Below are 24529 nucleotides of genomic sequence, written 5' to 3' on the forward strand. Positions count from 1 at the left end.
GTAAGATCTATTTTCCAATTATTGAAAAAAAAATTCATGTTTGTTGAGTTGAAGTTAGGAGCTCGTGCAGACCTCGTCGTCACGGGTTTTCGTAATCAAAGATTTTTGCGTCTCTTCATAAAAATCAGCCAACCACTCATCTCCAGGACACCATTATCCTGCCAACAACATTTAATAGAATCTGCCTTGAAAATACTATAGCCCAGAATTTTTTATTTCTTTTGGCATTAACTCGCAGTAAACATCGGGTCTTGAAGAACATATCACTTTAATTCCTTCTCGTCGTCATCAGAAAAAAACGTCTCTATTTGAAATACCAATGGTGGTGGTAAGTCGAAAAATTTCACTGTGGGGAATTTTCTTACTATATCTTGTTAAAGTTCTGTAACCGATATAATAATCAGGTACAGCTGTACGAATCGATAATCCCTCCTTTCTTACTTTCCACATTGCTGCAAGCGTTATGTCTCGAGAAACTTCTCCTCGTGTGTCTTTTTTTGTGATTTCTCAAAATATATATCTAAAACAAGCGAAAAACTATTAATTAGCCTGCCGGGATAAATTCTCACATGTGATATTTTTGTGACAAGCATCCCCTACCAGCTATTTTACACAAAAAACCAAGCTGCAAAAATAGACCCTCAAAGAGGGACAAAGTATTTGGGATACAGACTTAGCGGAGTATAAGGTAAATAACGAGAGCTAATTATATCAATAAACGAATGTTTTTGTAATCTCGTAACTGTGGTTTGAGTCAACACATTCAACATGAAAACGTAGAGGAATGGGTAACCTGACCACAGAGAATGTTGAAATAAACATCCCCGTGTCATGTTCACAGTACACTGAATGACTGCGCCCAAGTCATGGTACGAAAAACGCCTCCAAAACATGACAAAACCACCTGTGGATTGAACTGTACTCTCCACGTACTGCGGATTAAACGACTCAGGGGGCCGTCGGTGCATTTATCGCCTCTCTTTATTTGAAAAGAGAAAATTCGCGACTCTTGGGACCGCATTGCGTTCTGTCCGCAATGTTCACTCGGAAACTTGTTGAGGTGGACGTGCATTCAGTAACGTCAGCAATTCCTGTCAGGTTTGAAATCGGATGTCTTTGTCAAGACATGACACCCGTCTCCGTTCCCGGTCAGTAAGGATGTTTTCAGAGCCACTGTTCTTACGCTGTGTTACGTGGCTGCGACTGGTACACCATTCCTTGTAGACACGTTGACTTGTCCGCGTTGATATAGCAACAAATCGAACATTATCATTAAGTGTATAATCATGGGCACTCTCAAATACGGTAGCCCCTTTCTGCCATTCCGTCACTTACCCACGTCGACCCATCTTACAACGCTGGTTCCAAAGAGCCGAATGGCACTTCAGTGCCGTGACTCATGTCAACGGTTTAGTGTCACGTGACCACCTATCATCAGCTATACAACGTACACGGTGCTCCAGGCAAACAGGGTGTTCTTTTAAGGGGTGAGCTTACATTATATGTTATTTATTTATAGTTTTTTCTATGTGAAGGTATTAGGAAAGTGTGACTCTCACATAGAAATAGACAGTGTTCAGAACTATACTACACATCAAAACGCACACTACCATTTGGTTAGCGAAAAAGATAAAGTAGTCAAATGGGACAAAAGTTGAATTTATGTAGAGAAAGGACAATAATATGACAATAGTTTAAAATGAAAAGTATCATCTCTAAACTTGTGACTTACTAATGCTATATTTTCAAGGGACATAAATTGCATTGAAGCCATTGATCTGCAATGTACGATGCAAAAATTACATGCAATGCATAATATCGTTGAATTCCTAACAACTGTATTTAACTTACGGAAAGAATAGTTTGTCGATTCGAGCATACTACCGATTCAGTAAATATTATATGCTCGCCAGGCCGGAACTGACAATTCATGCCAATGAATTTCCGTGAGAGTATAACAGGTTTTGAGTATCAGCTACGTATGAGAGTTGTTGCCGGTGATTCAAAAACAGTGAACTTTTTCGTCATCCTGGTGTTGGACGGCAGTGGTATACCGATCTCAGACACGACCACTGTACCCGATGAACAACCTTGTTAATTCCATTAGGACCGCATTTACGCACGCCTACTTAGGCTGCAGTTAGAGGCTCGCACAACAAACATTTAAATTAAAAAGTCTATGTTTTAATACTAAGATCCTCTTACAGACATGAAAGATGTAGATGTTATTATTTTATATAGGTTATTCGGCTAAATGTTTCAGTGGATATCTGATCTGAACTGAGTCAGCGTCCCCTCTCAAACCACGCACTTCGTCACGTCAAGTTCCCAGTAGTGCCCAGTGAAACGTGTTGCAGTTCAGTTGGCAAAATGTCTAAGATTGGCAGCTTGTAGTGAGTTCGATTTTGCAGAAAGTCAGTTTCTTCCATACGGTAACGTGTTCTAACCTTTCCAAAAATTTATACACCCAGCGTGTCCATACCTGTCAAAAATGTTGCTGCTGGTAGTTACGCTGCCATTGTTTGGTAATAATTTGTCATAATTTGCTTTCCCATTAGAGAATTCAACTTGGACTTAGATAAATAATTTTGAGGAACAGCACATTCAGACTGAAAATATAGACATATAACATTTGTCACATTTACTCAAGTATTGACTGTGTACCCATCAAATTTGTGTTACATGCACCCAAAATTGTACTCTGTCTGATGAATTTTTCATTATTGTCACATTTATTGCATGGATATTATTATTAAGTGTTCAATATAATCCTTAACTATGATACACTGGATTCCAAAAGGTATAACTCACATGGCTCAGTCGTATTGGACTTTTCTTCTTTTTATTATTTATTGGTTATTTAGTTTGACATATTACTTACACGGCAACGGCCTTGCTGCAGTGGCTACATCGGTTACCGTGAGATCACCGAAGCTAAGCGCTGTCGGGCGTGGTCGGCACTTGGATGGGTGACCATCCATGTCGTCATGCGCTGTTGCCTTTTTTGGGGGTGCACTCAGCCTCGTGATGCCAATTGAGGAGCTACTCGACCGAATACTATCATAACGATCGGGAGAGCGGTGTGCTGACCCCACGCCCCTCCTATCCGCATCCTCCCCGGAGGATGACGCGGCGGTCGTATGGTCCCGGTAGGCCACTCGTGGCCTGAAGACGAAGAGCTCTTTTTTATTACTTACACAGTAGATTGCAAATCACATACAGTTTTATTTACATTCTTCAACTCTAATTGCAACAACAATGAAACAGAAAAATTTGGGCCATTCCACTTTGTTTCTCTAACACCTGAATGCACTGTGCTTTGTGAAAAAACACTCTACGCAGAAATATGAGTCACAAGTCTTACATTTCCATTCAGTTTGTTTGCATTTCTTGACAGCTTGCTCTCGTCCAAATTCATTCTTCATTTTTTCGTAGCACACTGTACACCTACATCTGGCTGCTCCCATGTTCACAAGTGCACAATCTGCAGGTAATGCGGTGGCTTTGGTGAGAGATGTCTCAGGCTTCTCGGCATCTTCTGTATGGAGTAGTCTCTAAGTCACTTCCTCTTTGAATTCTGTGATTGAGATCTTCTTGTTGTTAATGTATCAATAAATCACATGAGCATTTACCAATGCTGACCCTGCCAACAATTCAATTGCAAGCTTCCTGTACCATTTCACACGCCGCCTTAGACAATGCGAGTACGACTTCATCTGGTCAGAAAGATCTATAAAAGACTTTGACTGATTATAGGCAATTATCATTGCTGGTTTTTTCATTGTGCCTTTCTTGGTTTGAACTTCTGCTTCTTCTTCTCCGTGAACAGTACTCAGCATCAGAACATCCCTCTTACCTTTCCATTTCAGTACTACTACACCTGCGGTACTTTCCTTTGCTTTGTGTTCCCCCTTCTTCAGTTTTGCCTGTACAACATCTTGAGGATTCAGTTTTCTGTTTGATCTTAGAATACCAACTATATGTGTTGATTGTCCAAGAATCTGGTGTGCTAGATGAACACTTGTGTAAAAATTGTCTGTCTATAAGATTCTACCCTCATTTAGTAATCCACTCATAAGGCTCATATCAACAGAAGTGGCAAGAGGAACACCAGGATTCACATTCTTCCCACAATAAACTTTCATATTCCAGGTGTAGCTACCCTTTAGACAAAGTTTGAAAAATTTAATTCCGAATTTATGGAGCTTATTCTTTACATACTGAATGAAATTTAGTCTTCCTCGAAATGGCACAAGTGTTTCATCAATGCAAACTTCTTTCTCAGGCACCTCTGCACTTCGAAATCTCTGCAGTAATTTATCAATAAGAGGTTGAATTTTGAATGTAGCGGTTTCCCGGTTGGCACTGGTTGTTATCGGAAAAATGCCACATACGTAAAAGCAGTGACATAACATTTTTCACATTGTTGTGATAGAGCATATTTCTTGGCCAATAATTTGGAATCCTCGGTTTTACATTTGATGACATCCATAACAAAAATCCTAAAAATTGTTCAATTTCAGTTTCGCTGACATCAGTCCACTTTTTCAGTCGTGAATTGACAGTTACTGAATGACTTTGTAAGACCTGTTTTGCGTACAAATTAGTTTGTTGAGTCACACATTCTGAAATTTCATAAGTTTTCAAAATATTTGAAGAAATCGTATGGTGTCCTTCCTTTGAGAGTTAGTGCAACAGAAGCATTTACACCAGAACTGGAATGAATAAATGTAAAGTCTTTCATAGTTTTCCCCGTAACTGGCCCCAGACAATCTCATTAGAATTTGTTCTCAGTGTGTCATCTTCATCTTCAGAACTTTCTGATATTACACTTACTTCAATTGAACCTGAATCAACTGCAGTAGTTATGGCACTAACACGGTTAGAGGTGCTTTGTTGTCTGGTTTTTACAGCTGTGAAGTCTGGTTCTTTGACCGAATGTGGACATAAAACTCTTCTTCCTACCTTCACTGATGTGATTCCTTCATCAGAACTTCCGGTTTCGCTTACGGTCTCCTCTGGTAAAAATTCATCTGAGCTATCACAAAATAAAGACGCAGAATCTTCATCACTTATGTCCATAACTTATCTAAAAGCTGCTTTACGTGCCTTTGTTCATGTTCATAACTTCTACGAGACATTTTCTTCTGCCACAATATCACTTTGTTACGGAGTAAACAACGCTGAATAGAGACTGTAGCAAACAATGCACGAAAGCAATAATGGAACTGTACACAAATAATGCTGTGGAATGAAAAACTGACAGGAGTACAAACCTAAAATTAATAGTGGCATAGCAAATGACACACCAGGTACCTTTACTCTGGGGCCGTGTGAGTCATGTGTAACTCATACAAAAAAAATTTTAAAAGGTACTAAAATGCCATATTTTCAATTTATTTGCACTTAACAAGTTTACTTGGAGCAAACTGAAGCAGGATATTGACAAAAAAGTAAACGGCTCCAAGGGGTCGGTAACCCAACTATACCACGGCAGTCAATGTGTTAAAAGGTAACTATCGTCAAACAAGGAAACTAAAAAATTCCAACATAATTTTGTGAATTTACAAAGCATAATATAACTAATAATTTTCTCAAATTATTGGGGGGCTCCGCACCCCCCCCCCCCCCCAAACGAATTTTTGAGGGGCTTCGGCCCCTCAGATCCCATGGAGGAGTGGAAGTACTGACCATAACCGTGGAGTTGTTATGAAATGGTAATAAAACATAACGGTATCGATAAACGTTAATGAATAGACTGAGATATGAGATTTGGTTCAGTTTATGTATGAGCAAGAAATCGTAAATCGCAGAAATAAGAAGATAATGGACACACTCACCAAAGAGAGAGAGGGTAGTAGATTTTCAACAAGCAATAGCGGGAGACAGAGTGTAATAACTCAGAGCAAAGCAGAACGTAACAGAGAAGAACAAAGAGTCTCAAATTGACTTAAAGATTACGCCGCATCAGAGGAGAGCTGTCACGCCCTGATCCGCCAATAATTACCACCGTGACTGCCTATGAAATAACTTGCGACTTGGAGGAAAAGAGATAGGAAGTAGTTCGTGTCAGTAAAGAAATTTCACGGTTTGCGGATACCGCAAACTGTCTGCACTACTGAAGTTCATCTTCTGCTCTTCCCAGGTCTCTGGACCTCAAATCATGTGACTTTTATCTGGGGGTTTACGTAAAAGACCTTTGCCTGACACTGTAGAAAGTCCACGATATCGCATTTTTGAAAATGTGAATTCGATAACGAGAGACTAGCTGCTTCGTGTGTGGCAGGAAACGAGCCACCGTTTTGAGATTTGTCGTGTAACACATGGTGCTCACATTAAATGCATAAAAATTTCAACTTCTCTCTTTCCAGGAAAGTTGGAGTTGTGTTTCTATCTTTTGTAGCTTGGAAGCAATAAATGTTTGAAATCTGTTCCTCCTTTTTGAATAGTCCTGTATATGCGTGTAGCAACTAACAGCCTAATCCAAAACGTCAACTGACGTTAAGAGGTTCTTAAGAGTGCAGTTTTACTGCTCAGTAACAAACAAAAATACTTGCAAAGGGAGTAATATTTAAAGACGCGCTTCATCTTAAATGACGTTGGTGAATTCGGCCGTGAACAAGTCAGCCTCTTAGCTCAGCAGCAGAGGGGCAAGTAGCGTGGCCACTGCGGCGTTAGAGGATGTGACAGGGGGTGTCTTATTGTTTTGTCTTCCAGTACTGACAACTCGTGGATGTGCCCAGCTCCTATCGATCAATTCGGTACGTATTTGTAGCAAGGTACAAGAAATTAAATTAAGGCCGTAGTAATACAATGCTATAAGTAGAAGAAAAATGACTTTCAAGACATTTAGCAAACGTCTGTGATCGTGTCTCATATTGTGTAATGCATTTAAATGTAAGTAATGCTACTGTTATTAACGAATAAACCGCCTGGTCACGCAGACAGCACAGCAACACTTCATCAGGCAAGTAGAATGTCACAACTTTGGAGTCGGTGAAGGTGGAAGCAAACTGAAAGAGAGAACAGTCGACACGAAGTGTTCTCAATGGTGCCGACGTATAGCGATCAGTACTCTGAGACCGGTGGCCAACTTGTCGCGCCCTTAATGCAACAAGTTCATTGATCACTCTTAGAACATTAATTTGTGTCGGTTACCAATCAGTCACTAATAAGACCGTAACATATGCAGCCCGAAGTGCAGCCCCACAATGTCAGTATTGGCTCCTGAGCAAAAACGATTGACAACCGGGGTCTAAACGCCACGTTATGGATCGAAGAATTCCGTGAGACGTTACAAAAATTTTAGCCAGCTGTTTTGAAAATTAGATTTGTATGTGCCCACTTCAGGGAGGCGACAGCGAAGAAAATGCGAGAAATCTTAGGCAGTGCAGGACATACGACAAAGTTATGCGTGCATTTTTGGAAGAATACTCGTGTAACGGAAAGCAAGAACAAATAAAACTAGGAATTACGATGACATAGAACTATACGATAACGAGGTGGCAGGATCTCGTGCAAATTTTTCAAAGACATGGTAGAGAGGAACCGATTTATAGACGTGCTGTATGAACCATCGGAAATAATACAACTTTGCCTGCGAAGTTCCCACGTCAGATTCAAAGATATATAAGGATCGCTGCCAGAAATACTCAGGACGTTAAAGGACTGCAGCAGCTACTGTGTGAATTAGGATACGACAGGAGTGGAGAAGAGAGAGCACCAGTAAATTCTGTACAGACAAATTTTCCACCACTAAATAACCAGAACTGGGGAATACGCCACCCATCAAGAGGAAACAGAAATGAATGGGGCCTGCGTGGGGGAATTGCAGGACTCCCGTTGATGGGTCAGTGGTGTGCTGCACAACGGAAAACTACTCGAGTAGCAGAGTACGTGTGGGTTGCTCATGGAGGGTATTTTAGGCCAGGTGGCAGTTTGAGGTACTCTAATGAATACTCGGCAGACGATACGCAGGTAGCAAAATTAGACCGTCTTCAGAATAAAGACACTTAAGCTGTCAAAAGTTTATCACTAAACTGTCGAAAAATTCTTAACAAAGTTTCCGAATTCACTGTCCTCCTGGAAAGTTCTCGCCCTTAAATTATTCTTGTGACCAAGAGCTGCCAGAGAAAGTTGTGAGATATTTTGCGATTCGTGGAATTTATATCGGAAAGACGGACTGGACGTCATAGGAGGAGGAATGTTCATTACAATTGACAAAAATATGGTCTCTATTGAGACTGAAATTGAGTGTGACAGTGAAGTTATGTGGTCGACTATAACAGGGCTAGCTGAAATCAGATTAATTGTTGGATGTTTTTACCAGCCACCTGCTTCCACTGTGACAGTTTTAGAGTCATTCGAAGAAAGTTTACAGTTAGTGACGCGTTTATACTCCGATCACGCAATACTAGAAGGAGGCGACTTTAACCTACCGAATATAGACTAGGACGTCTATAAATTAATTGCAGGGGTTACAGAGAGTCCTGCGAAGTACCTCTGAACACGTTTTCCGAAAACTGTCCTGAGTAGGTAATTCGGGATCCCACACGCAATGGAAGTGTTTTAAACTTTGAAGTCACAACCAGGCCTGACCTAATCGACAGCATCAGTACAGAGATGGGATTCAGTGGTCATGATGTCATCATAGCGACTATGGTTACGAAAGTTAATAAATCAGTCAAGAAGTCTAGGAGAGGGTTTCTGCTAGCAAAAGCAGATAAAGTGTTGTTAAGTGTTGTTAATATCTCATTTAGGCAATGAATTGAAGTCATTTAAAATGTGAAATCAAAACACCCTCAGCTGTCAAAATTTAGACAGCTGAAAAGGTATTGATTTGACGTTTTATACTGAACAGCTAATGTCCCGTAACTATGCAGTATAAAGACGTACTTACAGAGATGTGACATCATTTAGTTCCACTATGATGGACGTAGAGGAATTATGAGCAAAGTTTGCACAGATTGTAAATCGTGCTGCGGAGAAATATGTGCCCTGTAAGTGGATTAGGGACGGAAAAGAACCACCATAGTTTAACAACGAAATTCGGAAAATGCTGAGGAAGCAAAGGCTGTCACACTTTCGGTTCAAAAGAGAACGTACAAACGACAGGCGAACGTTAGTAGGCATATGCACAAAGCATACGACTATAGCCTTTTCAGGATACGTTGGCCGATGTGCAGTGACCATTTTTCGTCCAAAGTGCGGGGAAAGTTCATTCATTTGTTCGGAAGGGGAGGCCGACAGTGTGTAAAACCTTTCGGCTGGTCGGCGATGACAGAATCGAGGAGCACGCCCTCCAATCTTTCTTCAACGATTTCACAGAAATTACATTACTGGCCATTAAACTTGCTACAGCACGAAGATGACGTGCTACAGACGCGAAATTTAAGCGACAGGAAGAAGATGCTGTGATATGCAAATGATTGGCTTTTCAGAGCATTCAGACAAGGTTGGCGCCAGTGGCGACACCTACAACGTGCTGACATGAGGAAAGTTTCCAACCGATTTCTCATACACAAACAGCAGTTGACCGGCGTTGCCTGGTGAAACGTTGTTGTGATACCTCTTGTAAGGAGGAGAAATGCGTACCATTACGTTTCCGACTTTGATAAAGGTCGGATTGTAGCCTATTGTGATTGCGGTTTATCGTATCGCGACATTGCTGCTCGCGTTGGTCGAGATCCAATGACTGTTAGCAGAATGGAATCGGTGGGTTCAGGAGGGTAATACGGAACGCCGTGCTGGATCCCAACGGCCTCGTATCACTAGCAGTTGAGATGACAAGCATCTTATCTGCGTGGCTGTAACGGTTCGTGCAGCCACGTCTCGATCCCCGAGTCAATAGATGGGGACGTTTGCAAGACAACAACCATCTGCACGAAGAGTTCGACGACGTTTGCAGCAGCATGGACTATCAGCTCGGAGACCATGGCTGCAGTTACCGTTGATGCTGCATCACACACAGGAGCGCCTGCGATGGTGTACTCAACGACGAACCTGGGTGCAGGCAAAACGTCATTTTTTCGGATGAATCCAGGTTCTGTTTACAGCATCATGATGGTCGCATCCGTGTTTGGCGACATCTCGGTGAACGCAAATTGGAAGCGTGTATTCGTCATCGCCATACTGGCATATCACCCTGCGTGATGGTATGGGGTGCCATTGGTTACACGTCTCGGTCACCTCTTGTTCGCATTGACAGCACTTTGAACAGTGGACGTTACATTTCATATGTGTTACGACCTGTGGCTCTACCCTTCATTCGATCCCTGCGAAACCCTACATTTCAGCAGGATAATGCACGACCGCATGTTGCATGTCCTGGCTCAAATGGTTCAAATGGCTCTGAGCACTATGGGACTCAACTGCCGTGGTTATCAGTCCCCTAGAACTTAGAACTACTTAAACCTAACTAACCTAAGGACATCACACACATCCACGCCCGAGGCAGGATTCGAACCTGCGACCGTAGCAGTCCCACGGTTCCGGACTGCGCGCCTAGAACCGCGAGACCACCGCGGCCGGCTGCATGTCCTGTACAGGCCTTTCTGGATACAGAAAATGTTCGACTGCAGCCCTGGCCAGCACATTCTTCAGATCTCTCACCAATTGAAAACGTCTGGTCAATGGTGCCCGAGCAACTGGCTCGTCACAATACGCCAGTCACTACTCTTGATGAACGGTGGTATCATGTTGAAGCTGGATGGGCAGCAGTACTCACTACCCAGGCGTATCAAGGCCGTTATTATGGCCAGAGGTGGTTGTTCTGGGTACTGATTTCTCAGGATCTATGCACCCAAATTGGGTGAAAATGTAATGGTTCAAATGGCTCTGAGGACTATGGGACTCAACTGCTGAGGTCATTAGTCCCCTAGAACTTAGAACTAGTTAAACCTAACTAACCTAAGGACATCACAAACATCCATGCCCGAGGCAGGATTCGAACCTGCGACCGTAGCGGTCTTGCGGTTCCAGACTGCAGCGCCTTTAACCGCACTGCCACTTCGGCCGGCGAAAATGTAATCAAATGTCAGTTCTAGTATAATATATTTGTCCAATGAATATCCGTTTATCATCTGCATTTCTTCTTGGTGTAGCAATTTTAATGGCCAGTAGTGTATTTGGAAAAAAAAATCATTTTTGCTCGACTTATAGATTTATATGTCAGGGTCATGATGACATGTTTATCATTTCGTTAATGGTCATAGTTATTGAGATATTTACACAGAAGTAAGATACTGCGCAAAATTCGAAAAGGTTTGCAATGAAAAGTTGAGTTCGTTGTGATTTTGTGTTTGGTGCATATTACATAATATGTTGCAGCATATGAAATTTAGCTAACATATTGAATTTTCCTCTAGAGTTGGGTGGAGGTCTCTATTTGTCACCAATCTCGAGAAAATTGATCTGATGTAACACATTCATTTGCGATCGCGACGCGCCAGCGATAAAGCCAGAGTGAAAAATCCACAACATCCTTCATATTTCATAAACGGTTTGACATATCGAAATGAGATTTTGGTAAATGATAGCACGCAAAGAGGAAATTATTTTGCGATATGGTTATTATGCAAAACTTCAATATCTACCGTGTTATTCCACAAACTACAGACTTTTTCGATGATAGAATACAATTTTTAAGGGCCATCGATAGCTTGTGAAACGAAAAATGCTATGGGTTTTAGAACAACATAAGTGAGGACATTACACGTTTATTTTGCACCGAGAATGTGCTTCTTCACAAGCTATTTTCCTTACTTTTCCTCAGTTTCTCACTTAATAAAGTTATTAAACCACTTTTTAAGAATTCTTTTGCAACTGCAACTGCACAACATGTTAGTGAGACGAGACTGTATAAAATCCGCTGTGTTTTGGCAAAAGAAGCAAATTTTAACATGGCAACCAGGGAACTGTGTAGGTTTTACTCAAAATTCGCCACTCATAACGCTTCTCTGAAAGTTTATTTGTTAACAAGCCAGGCGAAAATAAATCACTGCAATTTTGGCGAAATTCTTTTTAGATACTAACCAAATCAGAGGTGACAGTAGGCCTTTTTGAATGGCCACCATGAAAGTGTGGATGTGGATGGCTCCCATTTAATATTTACAGAAAATGTGAGCATAAGCTTCATTTTGGAACGGCACTTCCCAGCACTCGGTATTCCTCCTACAACGCCTGCCCGTAACCCCCACCACTACACTCTCCCTATGCGGGACCTGCCGTCAGCGCATCTACCGGCCACGGTATTCATTGCACATTATACCACCGTCATACCTTAGCAAAAGATCTTGCTGAGAACCCGAGAAAATTCTGACCCTATGTAAAATCGCTAAGCGGGTCTAACAAGGGAGGGCCTCAGACACGGACAATCGATTCGGCTCAGATTTGGCAGGTCGCTTGTGTACAATCTAAAACGAAGAACTCTAAGATATTTTGGCTCAACACCCTCCTGTTTTTGAGAAAATTACCGCTAAAGGTTATGACGAGCAATCGACACAAAATTGGCGGGATCGATAGATAATTGTAAATAGAAAATTTTTTATCATCAGATATGGGGTCAACAAATGCAAACTTTTCCAGAAATCGACGAAAGCAACTTTTGCAGATGCCGCTTATGTACCCACATGGCAAACGCTTTTCGCCGAGATCACCGATAGTGTTGCCGGCACGGTAGCTCAGCGTGTTCAGTCAGAGAGAACAAGTATCATGGGACGTCCGCCCCGAACAACTAGAACGATCTCTAAATAACAAAATGAGATTTACAAAGAAATAGCGCAACGCCCATGATAACTGCCTGGGAAGGGCGGGACCCGGGTTCGAATCTCGAGGAAACCTAGCGGATATTATTCTTCTCGTTTGTATTTTTCCGTATCTCAATTGATAATAATAGTCCGCAGCTCGTGGTCGTGCGGTAGTGTTCTCGCTTCCCACGCCCGGGTTCCCGGGTTCGATTCCCGGCGGGGTCAGGGATTTTCTCTGCCTCGTGATGACTGGGTGTTGTGTGCTGTCCTTAGGTTAGTTAGGTTTAAGTAGTTCTAAGTTCTAGGGCACTGATGACCATAGATGTTAAGTCCTATAGTGCTCAGAGCCATTTGATAATAATAAAGAATGATAAAAAGATAGGCAAATAAATTTCTCAAACCTCTTGGGACAGTAAACAACTAAAATGTTACTCCTGGTCACTTTACAATGGCTCTTCCAGTCACTGTCACGTGTCCACACATTTCTTCGAACAACTAGATGGATGGTACATATAAACATTCGAAACAAATATCGGCGGCACCAAGAACATCTAATGAATGCAATCTTTCGACAGCTACACTGTTCCTTCCGAAGAGTCGGCGGAAAACAAACTTGGTTTACATTTAAAAATGTCTTTTTCGGAAATTAATTTTGATGCTTACCACATATACGATATCATTTCCCGAAAAACCGGCGCTGAAAGTTGGTTATGAATCATAATGTGAATAGTTATTGCATCCGTGCAGTTGTGCAATTCTCGCTGGGTTTCCAGAAGCACACTGCAATTCTGAAGCCTCGAAATAAAGTTTTTAACCTGTGATAGAAATAAACATAACACGGCTGGCACACGGGTGTGCAGTTTGGCGGTATTACTTTTAAAGTGGATGTCGGCTGACCCTCGTCATCTATAAACATGGTGTCACATTAGAGTATTAGTTTGTCCACCCCAGAAATCCAATATTAGACAAAAACTTCTTATCAGCAACGCGTGGTTTTAAAACATTCTGAAGAAATGTTCTGTAAATCGCATTCTGAATTTCCCGGATTTGGAGCAAGTAATGCAAACATTTTCCGACGAGTCGGTTAAGCCATTGACCTCTTCTATAACCCGAGGACCAAATGTAACATTCGTTTCTTGCTAACAAAGGAAAACCTTAGGCAACACTTTTCCAGAGCCTGTGATGGCATATTGTGCCGCCTACGAATGTGTTAGGTTTTTTCTTTTTTTTACGATAACGTGTGTCGAATGTTCAGCCGATACTCGCATCCTGTTTCGTCAGTGTTGATCACGTAATCACGAGTAAAACCGGCCAGAAGTGACGGCGTTTGCGTGCTGAAAAGGGCCACCACTTTCTGCGTATCTTCTATATTTTCTACTTCCTTTTGGGAGACGTATTTAGTGACGTGCCGTTCACGAATTTTACATTCCGATTTGAAATTGCTTACCCAAGATAACGATGCAGCAAACGTAAAATCCTTGTTGGTCGTATATTGAAGCGCTGCACGTGCAGCCCACTCCTGGAGTATTCTCGTTGTTACATTCTCGTTACGACGGCGAGATTCGACAAATCGGTCATGTCCACTTATTTTTCGCCTGGTATTTGTCGTATCTCGTCCCTCCTTTACGATATCATTTTCCCACAATTTTCGGTCTTTCTTGCTTTTCAGGGCTGTTGTTGCCCCATTCTTTTGCAGTGTTTGTAGGTTCCAATTCAGATGATTCTTGGCTAGCGCTACCGCCTTTACTTTTACTTCAAGGGGTATAGCGTCGTAGTTCAGTCGTTTAGTAACACTCATCGGGAACGGGTGAAGCACAGATTGCCTGCGGCGCGGACATTTCCAAACTATTATGACCATTTTGCGATTCACTAGTTGTGATATCTTCCACTGAATCACCTTCTGCTTCGCCTTCATGATATAGATCTTCAGTATCAACAAAAGTCATTTCGTTCGTCAGCTCCAAAAATTGCTCGACGATAGCCACTCCTATCAATCTGGAACCCGAGAAACAGAACTGCCTGGTTCCAGTAGTGCATTGATAATACATGTCTTGCAACACTTTTACAAACCAAAACACAGCGTCGGTAACTTCCTGCTTGCCGTCGTCTATGACAGGCTCCCAACTACATACATGAAAAAAAGTTTTGCATCACGCCGGTTCCTAGAATTCCTGAAGATAGACGTTGACTGTGGATATTGTGTAACACAGACACAGTCCCTTTGACTGTTCAGAGATGTCACTAAACCCACCCAAAGATGTAAACAACCATGCATGAGCAGCGCCTATTAGATGGAGGTGGTCCGCCGACAGCCGATCAGTTCCAGTCATTCCACCAGGAAGGAGGTACATGGCTCGTGTTGTCTGTAGTTCAACCATGACTGGACGGTCAATACCGCGGTTCGATCGCGTCCGCATTGTTACTTTGTGCCAGGAAGGGCTCTCAACAAGGGAAGGGTCCAGCCGTGTCGGAGTGAACCAAAGCGATGTTGTCCACACATGGAGGAGATACAGAGAGACAGGAATTGTCGATGACATGCCTCGCTCAGGCCGCCAAAGGGCTACTACTGCAGTGGATGAACGCTACCTAGGGATTATGGCTCGGAGGAACCCTGACAGCAACGCCACCATGTTGAATAACGATTTTCGTGCATCCACTGGACGTCGTGTTACGACTCAAACTGTGTGCAATAGGCTGAATGATGCGCAGCTTCACTCCCGACGTCCATGGCGAGGTTCATCTTTGCAACCACGATATCATGCAGCGCGGTACAGATGGGTGCAACAACATGCCGAATGGACCGCTCAGGATTGGCATCACGATGTTTTCATCGATGAGTGTCGCATATGCCTTCAACCAGACATTCGTCGGTGACGTGTTTGGAGGCAACCCGGTCAGGCTGAATGCTTTAGACGCACTGTCCAGCGAGTGCAACAAGGTGGAGGTTCCCTGCTGTTTGGGGGGTGGCATTATGTGGGGCCGACGTACGCCGCTGGTGGTCATGGAAGGCGTCGTAGCGGCTGTATGATACGTGAATGCCATCCTCCGACCGATAATGCAACCATATCGGCAACATAATTGCGAGGCATTCGTCTTCATGGACGACAATTCGCGCCCCCATCGTGCACATCTTGTGAATGACTTCCTTCGAGATAACGACATCGCTCCACTGAAGTGGCCAGCATGTTCTCCAGACATGAACCCTATCGAACATGCCTGGGATAGATTGAAAAGGGCTGTTTACGGACGACGTGACTCACCAACCACTCTGAGGGATCTACTCCAAATCGCCGTTGAGGAGTGGGACAATCTGAACCAACACTGCCTTGATGAACTTGTGGAGAGGTACCGGTGTGTACAGCAATCTGGACCACCGACTCTGACGGTCTCGCTGTATGATGGTACAACATGCAATGTGTGGTTTTCATGAGCAATAAGAAGTGCGGAAATGATGTTTATGTTGATCTCTATCCCAATTTTCTGTAGAGGTTCCGGAACTCTCGGAACCGAGATGATGCAAACCTTTCTTTGATGTGTGTATATATTTCAGCGCTGGTGGAAGGGTGCACATCTTCCATTATTCAGATTGTGCAACTGAAAGATATGACCCAACAAACAATAACTAGTTACTATGCCATAAACAGAAAAGCTAATTACTACAAACTACATACAGTACAAGTCATATGTTACTTACGGAATATCTCTGTATTCCTTTACAAAACATTTTATTCGGGGGTTTTACGATGATGAATCATTACATGTATCCTCGAGTTCCGCGGCAGCCTAATGACGGGAAACAACTCTTTCCGATAGACTTCTACAAGGTTCGTGCTGGACACCCTCACTCTTCGAGGTTCACAACTATGATATGACGAAGAGGCAACCGGGACAACATAACTCTCCCCGCGTGCATTCTATCCCGTGCCTCGCTATAAACAAGCGGCGCGCGGTTGACTATCTGTGGTCCCTCGTAAGGAATTCGCTGCACTCTTATTGGGAGTTGTTTTCGTGTGACAAGGCTTAAAAGTTTAAGTCTTTACTAATTCACGTCGTTTGGGAAATTAGTTTTCCTACCTTATTGCTATTATTATTCCGTGTTGAGTTGCGTACTTTATTAACCCTCCTATCCCTACGAATTATGGTACGAAAAACTACAATTTAAGAAAATGAAAACCATACAGTTCCCTCGAGATTCCAACGTGGGTTCTCCGCTTTCCAGCCAGTTACTTTGGCCGTTGCGCTCTTTTTTTTCATTTTGTTCGTTGTTGTTCGCGGACGCCACATGACATCCGCTGAAGTTCGTTATTGATCCCTTCGCTCAGTTTTTTATTACAGAGACCAGTCAGCTCTTTGACCGAACACGCTGAGCTTACCACGAAAACCAAAGTTTTAAATTTCGCGTTCACGAAATCGTTCACACAGAAGAATCGTACAAACATACCGTCATTTGACCATTGGACAGACTCTTGTATGGACGACATAGTAATAAGCATACCCGACATAGAGAAACAACTGAAAGAGTTGAAAACAAATAAGTCGCCATGTTCGGATGGAATCTCTGTTCGGTTTTACGAAGAGTACTCTACGGTACTGGCTGCTTACTTAGTTTGCATTTATCGCGAATCTCTTGCCCAGCGCAAAATCTCAAGCGACTGGGAAAAAGGTGCAGATGACTACTGTATATAAGAAGGGTAAAATAACGAACCTGCAAAATTAACGACCAATGTCCTTCACATCTGTTTGCGACAGAATTCTTGAACACACTTTGAGTTCCAATATATAAATTTCCATGAGACCAAAACGCTTGTGTCCATGGAGCAGCAAGGTTTTAGAAAGCATCGCTCGTGTGAAACTCAGCTTGCCTTCTCTCACACTATATACAGCGAACTATGAATGAAATGCAACAAGCAGATTCCATATTCCTAGATTTCCAAAAAGCGTTTGACACAGAGCCCCACTGCAGAACATATGGAGTAGGTTCACAGATACGTGAGTGGCTCGAAAACTTCTTATGTAATAGGACCCAGAACGTTGTCCTCGACGACGAGTGTTCATCAGTGACAAGGGCATCGTCAGGAATGCCCCATGGAAGTGTGACGGGACCGCAATTATTTTCTATACACATAAATGATCTGGCAGACAGGGTAAGCAGAAGTCTGCTGTTGTTTGCTGATGATGCTGTGGGGTACGGGAAAGTGTCGAAGTTAAGTAACTGTAGGAAGATACGAGATGACTTAGACAAAATTTCTAGTTGGTGAATGAATGGCAGCTGGCTCTAAATGTAGAAAAACGAAACTTAATGCGGATGAGTATGTGCCAAGCAAGATCGTAAGAGATGGAAAAGAGCCACCGTGGTACAACAACCGAGTTAGAAAACTGCTGCGGAAGCAAAGGGAACTTCACAGCAAACATAAACATAGCCAAAGCCTTGCAGACAAACAAAAATTACGCTAAGCGAAATATAGTATTAGGAGGGCTATGCGAGAGGCGTTCAATGAATTCGAAAGTAAAGTTCTATGTACTGACTTGGCAGAACATCCTAAGAAATTTTGGTCTTATGTCAAAGCGGTAGGTGGGTCAAAACAAAATGTCCAGACACTCTGTGACCAAAATGGTACTGAAACAGAGGATGACAGACTAAAGGCCGAAATACTAAATGTCTTTTTCCAAAGTTGTTTCACAGAGGAAGATTGCACTGTAGTTCCTTCTCTAGATTGTCGCACAGATGACAAAATGGTAGATATCGAAATAGACGACAGAGGGATAGAGAAACAATTAAAATCGCTCAAAAGAGGAAAGGCCTCTGGACCTGATGGGATACCAGTTCAATTTTACACAGAGTACGCGAAGGAACTTGCCCCCCTTCTTGCAGCGGTGTACCGTAGGTCTCTAGAAGAGCGTAGCGTTCCAAAGGATTGGAAAAGGGCACAGGTCATCCCCGTTTTCAAGAAGGGACGTCGAGCAGATGTGCAGAACTATAGACCTATATCTCTAACGTCGATCAGTTGTAGAATTTTGGAACACGTATTGTGTTCGAGTATAATGACTTTTCTGGAGACAAGAAATCTACTCTGTAGGAATCAGCATGGGTTTCGAAAAAGACGGTCATGTGAAACCCAGCTCGCGCTATTCGTCCACGAGACTCAGAGGGCCATAGACACGGGTTCACAGGTAGATGCCGTGTTTCTTGACTTCCGCAAGGCGTTCGATACAGTTCCCCACAGACGTTTAATGAACAAAGTAAGAGCATATGGACTATCAGACCAATTGTGTGATTGGATTGAGGAGTTCCTAGATAACAGGACGCAGCATGTCATTCTCAATGGAGAGAAGTCTTCCGAAGTAAGAGTGATTTCAGGTGTGCCGCAGGGGAGTGTCATAGGACCGTTGCTATTCACAATATACATAAATGACCTTGTGGATGACATCGGAAGTTCACTGAGGCTTTTTGAGGATGATGCTGTGGTGTATCGAGAGGTTGTAACAATGGAAAATTATACTGAAATGCAGGAGGATCTGCAGCGAATTGACGCATGGTGCAGGGAATGGCAATTGAATCTCAATGTAGACAAGTGTAATGTGCTGCGAATACACAGAAAGATAGATCCTTTATCATTTAGCTGCAAAATAGCAGGTCAGCAACTGGAAGCAGTTAATACCATAAATTATCTGGGAGTACGCATTAGGAGTGATTTAAAATGGAATGATCATATCATGTTGATCGTCGGTAAAGCAGATGCCAGACTGAGATTCATTGGAAGAATCCTAAGGATATGCAATCCGTAAACAAAGGAAGTAGGTTACAGTACGCTTGTTCGCCCACTGCTTGAATACTGCTCAGCAGTGTGGGATCCGTACCAGATAGGGTTGATAGAAGATATAGAGAAGATCCAACGGAGAGCAGCGCGCTTCGTTACAGGATCATTTAGTAATCGCGAAAGCGTTACGGAGATGATAGATAAACTCCAGTGGAAGACTCTGCAGGAGAGACGCTCAGTAGCTCGGTACGGGCTTTTGTCAAAGTTTCGAGAACATACCTTCACCGAAGAGTCAAGCAGTATATTGCTCCCTCCTACGTATATCTCGCGAAGAGACCATGAGGATAAAATCAGAGAGATTAGAGCCCACACAGAGGCATACCGACAATCCTTCTTTCCACGAACAATACGAGACTGGAATAGAAGGGAGAACCGATAGAGATACTCAAGGTACCCTCCGCCACGCACCGTCAGGTGGCTTGCGGAGTATGGATGTAGATGTAGATGTAGATGAGTAGAAAGAACAAACCTGTAATGTTGGAACACATCATTAGTAGTGTCACGCTTGCCACAGTCACATAGTTTAAATACACTGACGGAAAAAGTCACAGCACCAACAAATAATTAATGCAAAGTAATGAAATTTCGGGAATACATTTGTCTAGATAACGTATTTAAGCGATTAACATTGCAAGATAACAAATTAATGTAAGCGCAAGATAAGCCATTGCAAATGTTAGATGCTGGTACATTAATAACCGGTGTAACCGCCAGAATGTTGCATGGAAGCGTGGAAACGTGTACAGGTGCCGGATGTCAGTTTGTGGGAGTGAGTTTCATGCCAACTGACAGTAGTCATGTACAGCGGCTACATTCCTGCGAAGTCTTTCAACAGTATCACACAAGGAACATCCAGTTTCTCGTAAGCCAATTACACGATCTCCTTCAAATTCAGTGAGGTACTGATAATGGCGTCTTTGTTGCCTTAATGTCATTCTTGTCCAACATCAACTCACCACGTCTAATCTCAAAGGTAATTAACATTTACAACCGTTACAGCGTGCATTTGAAGCAAACCTAATTTGGATCCTCATAGTGGCGTTAATAGCGCCATTCTTATGCGACTGACACAAAATTTGAATATACAGCATATTTCAGATGTAGAAACAAACCTACTGCCTTTCGTTAATGTCGCACAACTCCTTCTTAGTGTTGCGATTTTTTCCCGTCAGCCTCTGTGGGTGCAAAGGGATATGAAATGAAACAAGCATGTGGTAGGGAAGGCGAATGGACGACTTCGGTTTTTTGGGAGAATTTTAGGAAAGTGTGGTTGGTCTGTAAAGGAGACCACGTACAGGACACCAATACGACTTATTCTTTAGTACAACTCCAGTGTTTGGAATCCACACCAGGTCGAACTGAAGGGGGACGCCGCAACAATTCTGAGGCGGCTGCCAGATTTTTTACTGGTAGGTTCGAACAACACAGAAGTAATACGGAGATCCTTTGGAAACTGTAATGGGAATTCCTGGACGGAAGGCAACGTTCTTTTCGAGGGATGCTGAATAGAAAATTTAGAGAACAGGCATTTCAAGGTGACTGCAGAACGATTCTATTGCCGCCACTGAGGGAACACCAAGGTAAGATAAGAGAAATTAGGGCATACAGACAGTCGTTTTTCCATCCGCCATTTGCGAGAGGGACAGGAAAGGAAAAGACTGTTAGTGGTACAGGGTGCCCTCCACCACGCACCTTACGGTAGCTTGCGGAGTATGTATGTATATGTAGTAGATATAGGAGAGTTCATTCTCCAATTTAGATTGAACCAAGTATTACCAGCGAAATTCAACAGAACAGACAAGTTTTGAAGTTTTTTTGTCTCGCATTAAGTCATATAAAAATATTATACGAGGTGCATTCAAGTTCTAAGGCCTCCGATTTTTTTTCTAATTAACTACTCACCCGAAATCGATGAAACTGGCGTTACTTCTCGACGTAATCGCCCTGCAGACGTACACATTTTTCACAACGCTGACGCCATGATTCCATGGCAGCGGCGAAGGCTTCTTTAGGAGTCTGTTTTGATCAGTGGAAAATCGCTGAGGCAATAGCAGCACGGCTGGTGAATGTGCGGCCACGGAGAGTGTGTTTCATTGTTGGAAAAAGCCAAAAGTCACTAGGAGCCAGGTCAGGTGAGTAGGGAGCATGAGGAATCACTTCAAAGTTGTTGTCACGAAGAAACTGTTGCGTAACGTTAGCTCGATGTGCGGGTGCGTTGTCTTGATGAAACAGCACACGTGCAGCCCTTCCCGGACGTTTTTGTTGCAGTTCAGGAAGGAATTTGTTCTTCAAAACATTTTCGTAGGATGCACCTGTTACCGTAGTGCCCTTTGGAACGCAATGGGTAAGGATTACGCCCTCGCTGTCCCAGAACATGGACACCATCATTTTTTCAGCACTGGCGGTTACCCGAAATTTTTTTGGTGACGGTGAATCTGTGTGCTTCCATTGAGCTGACTGGCGCTTTGTTTCTGGATTGAAAAATGGCATCCACGTCTCATCCATTGTCACAACCGACGAAAAGAAAGTCCCATTCATGCTGTCATTGCGCGTCAACATTGCTTGGCAACATGCCACACGGGGAGTCATGTGGTCGTCCGTCAGTATTCGTGGCACCCACCTGGATGACACTTTTCGCATTTTCAGGTCGTCATGCAGGATTGTGTGCACAGAACCCACAGAAATGCCAACTCTGGAGGCGATCTGTTCAACAGTCATTCGGCGATCCCCCAAAACAATTCTTTCCACTTTCTCGATCATGTCGTCAGACCGGCTTGTGCGAGCCCGAGGTTGTTTCGGTTTGTTGTCACACGGTGTTCTGCCTTCATTAAACTGTCGCACCCACAAACGCACTTTCGACACATCCATAACTCCATTACCACATGTCTCTTTCAACTGTCGATGAATTTCAATTGGTTTCACACCACGCAAATTCAGAAAACGAATGACTGCACGCTGTTCAAGTAAGGAAAACGCCGCCATTTTAAGTATTTAAAACAGTTCTCATTCTCGCCGCTGTTGGTAAAATTCCATCTGCCGTACGGTGCTGCCATCTCTGGGACGTATTGACAATGAACGTGGCCTCATTTTAAAACAATGCGCATGTTTCTATCTCTTTCCAGTCCGGAGAAAAAAAACGGAGGTTTTAGAACTTGAATGCACCTCGTATTATCACTTATTATTATTTTCAAGTTCTAAAAATAAGTAATGTAGGCTCCAACATCAGTTGAATTATCTGATAAATATGTTTCTCGTTTCAGGGAAGATAAATGGATTAGCCCACCTGTCCATTCATCATTCAGTACCTATTACACCACTGGAGGTGATAACCAACTTCGCCAAGAGACACGCAGTGGTTACACACTGGACTCGCATTCGGAAGGACGACGGTTCAATCCCGCGTCCGGCCATCCTGATTTAGGTTTTCCGTGATTTCCCTAAATCACTCCAGGCAAATGCCGGGATGGTTCCTCTGAAAGGGCATGGCCGACGTCCTTCCCCATCCTTCCCTAATCTGATGAGACCGATGACCACGCTGTCTGGTCTCCTTCCCCAAACCAACCAACCAACCAAGAGACAGAAGAAATGGGACATGCCATTATAGGGAAGATGGTTATTATTTGCTGGTACCTTGGTTTTACTCTTGATTATTTTAATCCATAGTTTATTGACTTATTCATCTGCAGAACAACATACTTCATACAGATGTTGTCAATGAGTCACACAATGCTTCTTATATTTAGTACTAAAACACTTTTAAGAAACACTAATCCTCACAGTGACAAATGATTTGCCCCTTTATTCAGATGCATGGATGTCTTGTAAAGTGCTTTCTTTCCAGGTCAACTATGCTGAGAAGGGAAACATTTCAAGTGGACTGTCGCATAACATGCAGTTTATAGCGCGCTAAATACTCGTGATTAATATCGACATCAATATGCTTCAGAATTTTTCTACTACAGTTCTTTCATCTCCACTAATTTTTATTGTGACAGTTCTATACCGTCACGTCGCCCAGATGCTTAGAACAGCAGCTGAACGGCCCCAGTGGGCCGCATGAGAAGTACACACGCTCGCTGGAACTGCTGAGAGGGGCACTCCAAGACCTGTTTCGATGGCGTGGCTTTCCGAGCAATCAGCAAGGAAATACCGTTCGTCATCACACTGTCCGCCTGTGGGTTGTGGGCGCCAAGTGGGCTACTCCATTTTAACTTGAACAACAGCAAACCTTGCAGTTTTTTGGGGGTTCAATTTTCTGTCATCTAAAGTAGATGTTAAGTAAATATCTTTTGAAAAATCGCAGCTGTGATAAATAACTGCCTCTGGGTTTTGATAAAGGTCAAAGTTACCATAATTTAATAAATTCACACGATTCTAAGCCTCATATCTCAGGAACTATTCAACATAACATTCTCAAATAGAATTCAAAAGGAAGGTAATATTCTATAATTTGAGGTGATGTTTATACGGTGTCTCTAGAACTTAAATTTGATGTAATTTTCATCATGGTTCACATATTTTCTGACAAAAAATTTTAATTGAATAAAAAATATGCCATATCAACAAGCATTTGACTTATAAATAGTATTGGTCAACATTTTTATTTCAGCTTCAATGGAAAATTGCAGAAAAAATAAAAAATGAATAGAAATACCTGAAAATCCTGGTGGCTGCATGAGTCACATTATGCAACACAACCTGTTAGGTCTCTTACACTGTTAAGTGGCACATGGGAGCCTATTGCAACCCAACTACAGCACAAGTGTAAACATATACTGTTTAATTTTTTTTCCACATTTCATACAAGAGGCTCCATAAAACTTAAAACTGAAGTCGTGTTCAATAAAAAGAGATTGAAGCCTGTAAAGATTGATCTTTATGAAAACTGTGTTTATGCTTACTATTTGATATGAAGGTTTTCAAAAACAGTATCAATTACGATGATGTTATTGATAATTATTTCCA

The 24529-nt window shown here is 42.6% G+C and overlaps 1 protein-coding gene across 1 annotated transcript; it reads right to left on the reverse strand.

The window, feature by feature from the left end:
- Window positions 1-3608: 3608 nt before the first annotated feature.
- On the reverse strand, window positions 3609-5082 carry LOC124556227 (piggyBac transposable element-derived protein 4-like). The gene is made up of 4 exons (XM_047130217.1): window positions 4771-5082; window positions 4395-4677; window positions 4055-4291; window positions 3609-4009 (listed from the first exon to the last, which is right to left on the reverse strand). Exons 1-4 carry the CDS (start codon window positions 5080-5082, stop codon window positions 3609-3611), a joined length of 1233 nt encoding a protein of 410 aa, XP_046986173.1.
- Between the last annotated feature and the right edge of the window lie 19447 nt (window positions 5083-24529).

Source organism: Schistocerca americana, chromosome X (assembly GCF_021461395.2).
Source record: "Schistocerca americana isolate TAMUIC-IGC-003095 chromosome X, iqSchAmer2.1, whole genome shotgun sequence".
Taxonomy (NCBI): domain Eukaryota; kingdom Metazoa; phylum Arthropoda; class Insecta; order Orthoptera; family Acrididae; genus Schistocerca; species Schistocerca americana.

Coding starts and splice junctions, on each gene's coding strand:
- LOC124556227 (XM_047130217.1), bottom strand. CDS start 5,082: ATGGACATAAGTGATGAAGATTCTGCGTCTTTATTTTGTGATAGCTCA. Junction 4,678..4,770: donor GAACAAATTCTAATGAGATT/GTCTGGGGCCAG, acceptor TAACTCTCAAAG/GAAGGACACCATACGATTTC. Junction 4,292..4,394: donor TGTTATGTCACTGCTTTTAC/GTATGTGGCATT, acceptor TTCGAAGTGCAG/AGGTGCCTGAGAAAGAAGTT.